Below are 7,372 nucleotides of genomic sequence, written 5' to 3' on the forward strand. Positions count from 1 at the left end.
GCAGGGGTGGTGCATGCTCTGTTCCTGTGGGTGCCTGGCCCAGGGAGAGGAGGAGCCTGCACACAGAAGCCATTCTGCCTCCACTTGTGGCAGATGCACACACACGCCTGTCCTCTTCTCGTTCTGTGACAATTAAATCATTTCTTTTCTGTTTCCTCAACACATCCTTTAAAGATGTGGAATCAAAGCCTCATTTTATGAGATGAAAGCTTTATGGGAGGACTAGTTCCTTACATTGTGAATTATCACAGAAGAGAATCCGTGGAGCCCAGTGGTAGACATGGACGGCCAGCAACTGGGACCTGCTGGCGGCCACCATGCGGCCACTGTGGGGCGACTCCTTAGGCCCCCACACACCCTCACATCCGCCTTGAAGCTGCTTGGCTGGGCTGGTTTCGAGGGGGCCCCCTGGATAACCCAGAATATCTGTATAATACTTGATCTCTGAGGAGGGAGGCATTGAACACTCTGCTGAGAACCTGCAGCCTGCGTTTACGGGACTGGAGGCCTCCCAGCGACGACCAGTGAGCTTCTCTGCGTTAATTCTTTGGTCCGTGGTGGGATGCTGGCCTTGCCCGCAGCACCCTGGGGATGCCTGGTGTCGCCAAGTCTAATGGCCGACGCTGGGCAGGGCAGCTGCCCCTTTCCCAGGGGCTGGCCTGTCCCAGGCAGAGAGCCAGCCTGGCTGCGAGAGGGGCTTGGCCCCCACTTATCGCCAAGGTCCCCGGATAACAGGGCGGGTGGCTCTCCGGCTGCTCTGACTGGGCAGGGCCCGGGGGCTGAGGAGCCCCGGGGGACATAAAAGGAGCCCTCGCACAGGCACTGCACATTCCCACACCGAGCAACATGGCCTTCCTGTGGTTCCTCTCCTGCTTCGCCCTCGTGGGAGCCGCCTTTGGTGAGTGTGTGTGGGGAGCAGCCAGGCCTGGGAGGAGGTGGGAAGGAGATCTCTAAGTCCCCAGTGACCCCAGGGACAGAGGGGCTCTGTCCGGAGCCAACCCTAGGGCCTGGCCAACAGGGAGCTGTGAGTCCCCTTCCCTGCACCTGCGGGCCTCGACAGAGAGAGGCAGGCGGAGGCTGTAGGGAGCAGAGGGCTTCTGGGGGTTTCTGAGCCTCACGCCCTCACACCCTGCACCCTCAGCCCTGCACCCTCAGCCCTGCACCCTCACACCCTGCACCCTCACACCTGCACCCTCACACCCTGCACCCTCACACCCTGCACCCTCACACCTGCACCCTCACACTCTGCACCCTCAGCCCTGCACCCTCACACCCTGCACCCTCAGCCCTGCACCCTCACACCCTGCACCCGGTGGGAGGAAAAGACCAGTCTGGACTGCACGGAGGGCTGAGGCCGCAGAAGCGGCCCAGGCTGATGCTGTGGGCAGAGTAAGATGTGGCCACAGACACCTCCCAAGGCAGAGACCTGGATTCTTTATTTATGTCAGGCACTTGCTAACATTTTATTTTCTATTTTAACAAAAGAAGAAATCACTTAAAAATACAGAAAATTATATGACAACCCTGCACCATCAGGGTTTAGCAAAAGTTACCCCTTTAGCAGATTTGTTTGAGGTATTTCTTATAAACCGTCCACTAGATTCAGCGAGAGCCCCTTCTGCCTCCTCCTGCCTCCCCTTGGCCGGTGAAGCCGCACCTGAACTTGCCGTGTCTCATTTCTGTGCGGGTTTTTACAAATTACTACAAATTTATACATCCACAAAGTATAACCTTCATGAAAACTTACATAAACGGCAGGATCCTCCGCACCAGTTTTACCACATGCCTTTCCCACCCACAAAATGTTGTAGATTTGTCCCCATGGAGTGGGCCTCACTCATTTTAACCCCGTGAAAAGCTCAGCTGTGTAAACACCTCCCCGGGTACTGCTAATCCTGTTTGCTGTGACAAGAAATAGATGATTATGACTTGTTTGGGCGGTAACAGCCTTCAGGGAGGGGCAGGAGGGGCAGGTGGGCCGGAGGGGTCACAGGTTACCACACCTGCACCGAGGGGAGCGCTTGCAGGTCCTGCCCAGGTGTGCCATGTCATCTTAAGCACCTGTCTTCTCTCATCCTCCTGTGACCATTTAAGTCCTTGGGTTTCTGTTTCCTCAGTGTGTCCTTTCAAAGTTCCGTTTTATTAACTAACTAGACGCCCGGTGCACAAGGATTCGTGCAGAATGGGCCTTCCTTACCCTGGCTGCCGGCACAGCCTTTGCTCTGGCCCAGAGCCGCCTTTCTGCCTTTGCTCCACCTGGAGCCACCTTCCCACGCTGCCCAGAGGCCCTGAGTGGCTGGGGCAGTGCAAAATGCCTGCATCCGTCCCCGGTCAGCTGGACGCCTGTGTATGCAAATTAACCTGCCATCTTTGTTGGGTTAATTTGCATACTCACTCCTGATTGGCTGGTGGACGTAGCAAAGGTATGGTCAATTTGCATCTTTCCCTTTTATTAGTGTAGATTAAGAAACAATGAGTAGTTTCTGAAACTCTGGAATAGAGATTGGAGTGTGGGCCCCGCTGTGGCAAACAGGGCTTTTCACACTCCCTGAACGGGGTCAGTGCTCCCCATGCCCTGTGCACTTGGGTTATAATTTCACAGCCTCCCGCCCACTCCACCCCCAAAATCTAATGGGTGAGCTTTGCCCCATGAGATTAGTGGTTTGCTCCCCGGTTTATGGAGGACCGTGAGCTTTGAAGGCTGAGGTCTCAGCAAGGAGGGGCGCCCTCAGCGCCTGCTCTGCTCCTCCCTCCACATCCTCAGGTGATGGGGTCCCGGCTGCGGGGCCCTGAACCTGCAGGTCCCGGGAGCGGGAGGGGGCTGCAGTGGGGCCAGTGCGGCGGGGTGGGCTGCGGAAGAAACCAGCATTTCTGCAGCCGGCGCCGGGCCTCAGAGCTTCTTCCCTCTCTTCCTGTCCCCGCACCCCAGGCTGCGGGGTCCCCGCCATCCACCCCGTGCTGAGCGGCCTGTCCAGGATCGTCAATGGGGAGGACGCTGTCCCCGGCTCCTGGCCCTGGCAGGTGTCCCTGCAGGTGAGCGAGGGACACGCTGGGGTGGGAGGCCCGCGGGGGCCGCCGGGGTCCGGCCGGCGCTGACCTCCCCCTCCCCGCCCTCCTCCAGGACAAAACCGGCTTCCACTTCTGCGGGGGCTCCCTCATCAGCGAGGACTGGGTGGTGACTGCCGCCCACTGCGGGGTCAGGTGAGGCCGGGCCGGCCGGGCAGGGGCGCCGGGTGGGGAGCCGGCGCGTGCTGGGTCCTGAACCCCCACATCTCCCGCTAGGACCTCCCACGTGGTCGTGGCCGGCGAGTTTGACCAGGGCTCCGATGAGGAGAACATCCAGGTCCTGAAGATCGCCAAGGTACCGGCCCGCGGGGGCTCCGGGGCGGGGGCGGGGGGGCAGGCCCTGCGGGGAAGGAGCTGGCTGCTGGAGAGCTGCAGGTGGCGGAGCGACCCCGGGCCTCACCTTCTCGGCCTGCCCCGCCCACAGGTGTTCAAGAACCCCAAGTTCAACATGCTCACCGTCCGCAACGACATCACCCTGCTGAAGCTGGCCACGCCCGCCCGCTTCTCCGAGACCGTGTCCGCCGTGTGCCTGCCCAGCGCCGACGACGACTTCCCCGCCGGCAGCCTGTGCGCCACCACCGGCTGGGGCAAGACCAAGTACAACGGTGAGGGGCCGCTGCCTGCGGGGCTCCGGGGCCCAGGGGGCTCTTTGTTCTAAATTCCACTATTAGTCATAAATCTTCCAGTTCTTTATATATATTTATCTATATATATATTACTGATTTTTTACAGAGAGGAAGGGAGAGAGAGAGATAGAAACATCCATGAGAGAAACATCGATCAGCTGCCTCTTGCACACCTCCTACTGGGGATGTGCCCTCAACCAACGTACATGCCCTTGACCGGAATCGAACCTGGGACCCTTGAGTCCGCAGGCCGACGCTCTATCCACTGAGCCAAACCGGTTTCGGCCCATTTCTTTACTTAAACCCTCTTAATTAGCAACCGGCACCCGCAGGCCGGCCTCGCTCACCTGACTCCAGCCCCCGCTTCTCCCCAGTCTCCAGGAGGGGAAGCGGCCAGCTCGCTGCCATCTGGGCTGGGAGTGAGGTCCAGGTCTGGTTCCGGTCCTGAGAGTGGGGCCTGGTCTCCCTCCCCGGCTGCTGGCTCTGCCTGATTCCCCTCCAGCCTCCTAAGTGCTCCTCAGGCCCCAGCTCCCGGCTGGTCCTTGAACAGGACAGAGGCAGCAGGAAGGGGATGGAGGCTGGGTCCCTGCAGGCTCTCCGACAGAAGGACGTCACCCCCTCCCCAGAAAGGAGGACACAGCCCCTCCGCCCATCACCCAGTGGCTGTTTGGTGTGGAACCAGAGAGGAGCCGTGCCCCACAGATGCTGGTGGGGCCTAAGGGAGGGGGAGCTCCGTATCCATGGTCATCGTGTGGCTAAGGATGAGGACCTGCAGGGGGCGGGCAGGACCGGGAGCGAGAGAGAAGCCCTCATCCTCCCTCCCCCTTCAGCCAACAAGACCCCTGAGAAGCTGCAGCAGGCGGCCCTGCCCCTCCTGTCCAACGCCGAGTGCAAGAAGTTCTGGGGCAACAAGATCACCGACGTGATGGTCTGCGCCGGCGCCAGCGGCGTCTCCTCCTGCATGGTATGGCCGCCTTGTGCCTCGGGCCCACCCCGCGACCTCGCCCGCCCCGGGTCGGGCCGTGACCCATCTGCTTAACCTCCCTCCTTGCCCTGTGACCAGCCAAGAGGGCTCGCTCTGGGCTTTCCAGGGGTATCTAATATCACCCCAACCCTGTGAGCTGGACGTTCCCAGCCCATTTTGCAGGGATGGCCGGGCTGAGCGGGTAGGTACCTGCCAGGCCCTCCAGGAGGAGGTCGCAGGTTTGACCAGATCTCAGTATCCCCTGCCGGCCACTGCCCACACGGTCCTTTCTCTGCAGCCCGCCTCCCCCGCCCCCCGGGCTCAGCCGGGTCAGGGCACACTAGGGCCCCAGCCACCTCTCAGGCTTGGACCCAAGCCCTCTTCTCCTCCTGCAGGGCGACTCTGGTGGCCCCCTGGTCTGCCAGAAGGACGGCACCTGGACCCTGGTGGGCATCGTGTCCTGGGGCAGCGGCACCTGCTCCACCTCCACGCCTGCCGTGTACGCCCGGGTCACGGAGCTCATGCCCTGGGTTGAGGAGATCCTGGCCAACAACTGAACCCTTCGCCCCTGCCCTCCCAACCCCGAGTGTCCCCAATAAAAGCATCTGTACAGGAACACTGACTCCACGTGTATGTGTGGCTGAGGGGGGGGTGGGGCTGCAGTTTCCCTGTTACCCAGCAGGGGGCGGCATTACCGCTCACGTTCCAGGGTGCAGGTATCCCTACAACACCCACCCCACCCTCGCCTTCTCAGGAAGCTGTCTTTGTATCTCATCCTCCCTGGGGTCGAATTCAAGTCCGACTTGCTGGAGCCAGCTTTGGCCCATGGAGCTTTCTGGAAGGCAGGAGTCCCAGGCCAGGCTTATGCAGTCTATAGCCCTGAGGGGTGGGCATTGGGACCAAGATACCCTACCCATGAAGGCTTCTCCTTCCACCACATGACATGCCCCAGGCTCCTTTCTCTGCCTTTAGCCCCCTCCACACCCAGTGCCCCACACCCAGCATCTAGTCCTCACCCTTCCTGCTTTCCACCTTTCATTCAGTTATCCACTTGTACTGTTCATGCAGGGTCTACACTTACTTCTTTTTCCTTTACAGATTTTATTTTTACATTTTTTCCTTTATGGATGTTTAAGATAATGAATTTGTTCTCTGTCATCCCCCAAAAGTGACCCAATTAATTTTGCTTTTTAGAATAATTACTAGAGGCCCAGTGCACAAAATGTGTGCATGGGGGAGGGGGGGTGTCCCTCAGCCCAGCCTGCACCCTCTCCAATCTGGGACCCTTTGAGGGATGTCCGACTGCCTGGTTAGGCCTGATCCTACTGGGACATTCCTCTCACAATCCAGGACTGCTGGCTCCCAATGGCTCACCTGCCTCTGCCTGATTGCCCCTAACCGCTTCTGCCTGCCAGTTTGATCACCCCCTAACCACTCCCCCTGCAAGCCTGATCAACGCCTAACTGCTCCCCGGCCAGCCCGATCGCCCCTAACTGCCCTCCCTGCCATCCTGGTCACCCCTAACTGCCCTCCCCTGCAGGCCAGGTCACCCCAAACTGCCCTCCCCTGCTGGCCCGGTCACCCCTAACTTCTCTCCCCTGCAGGCCTGGCCCCCCCACAACTGCCCTCCCCTGCAGGCCTGGCCCCCCCACAACTGCACTCCCCTGCAGGACTGGACCCCCCAACTGCCCTCCCCTGCAGGCCTGGGTCCCCCCCAACTGCCCTCCTCTGCTGGCCTGGTCACCCCTAACTGCCCACACTGCCCTCCCCTGCAAGCCATCTTGTGGCGGCCATCTTGTGTCTACATGGGGGCAGCCATCTTGTGTCTTGGAGTGATGGCCAATTTGCTTATTACTTTTTTATTAGATAGGTTATACTCACGGATTTAAACATATTTGAGGGTTTTGAGCCATTGTAATTATTTTTTTTCTTATTGAAGCTCCAGTTTGTGAATTTAACTGAGGTCCTCAGAGTTCTCTGTATTTGGCCTGTGAGGGCATATTTCCGCAGGGCCCCTGAGTACTAGGTCCTGCAACATGGAGTGAGGCCCAAGTCCCCAGCGGTGTCAGTCCCTTGAGCTCAGCAGTGGGAGCAGTGGACGAGTGCTAGGCGCCAGAAAGCCACAACTATTCACCGCTTGTCCCACCAAGAAACTGCGCTGGGCTGCATTCCCCGCTCAGCGGCCCCAGCTGTGGGGTGGTCTCCCTGTCCTCCTGGCTCCTCACTGCACAGACCTTCTGCACCTCCCACTTACTCAGAGGGCACCTGCACTGGCTGTCCTAGGTGGGTTGGGCAGGCACCATTGCCCCAATGCACGGGCGTTGGAGAAGCAGACAGAATTCTGACAGTTTGTTTCCTATTTTATCCTCCCACAGCTGAGCCCACAGCGATGACCACACAATCCCGGTTCAAATCATTCTCTCATCTCCCAGGTCTTTCTCCCAGTGTCTTCCCATCTTGATGTTTCTCTCTAACGTTCTTTGAAGATTGATCTTGGAAAAAAATTTTTGATCTGGTAGGAGGCTGCCTCCAGGTTGCTGAAAACCGCAGTCCTGGTAGAAGGTTGCCACCTGGTGGCCAATATGAAAATCGCATCGTTGGGTCTAGCCTCTGACTTTCTTCTAATGCAGCACTGTACAAAAGAAATAATGTGAGACAAATAAGTTATTTTATTTTATTTTTTTTTTAAAATATTTTTTATTGATTTCATAGATGA

At 58.6% G+C, this 7,372-nt stretch overlaps 1 protein-coding gene across 1 annotated transcript; it reads left to right on the forward strand.

Annotated features, from left to right (window-relative positions):
• The first annotated feature begins 846 nt into the window (after positions 1–846).
• LOC103284371 (chymotrypsinogen B) lies at positions 847–5,243 on the forward strand. The gene is given in 8 exon segments (XM_054711116.1): positions 847–898; positions 2,878–2,924; positions 2,926–3,033; positions 3,122–3,201; positions 3,283–3,361; positions 3,491–3,671; positions 4,523–4,656; positions 5,052–5,243. Coding segments are annotated over 8 exon segments (843 nt in total). The 3' UTR covers positions 5,214–5,243.
• The last annotated feature ends 2,129 nt before the right edge of the window (positions 5,244–7,372 follow it).

Source organism: Eptesicus fuscus, chromosome 21 (assembly GCF_027574615.1).
Source record: "Eptesicus fuscus isolate TK198812 chromosome 21, DD_ASM_mEF_20220401, whole genome shotgun sequence".
Classification (NCBI taxonomy): domain Eukaryota; kingdom Metazoa; phylum Chordata; class Mammalia; order Chiroptera; family Vespertilionidae; genus Eptesicus; species Eptesicus fuscus.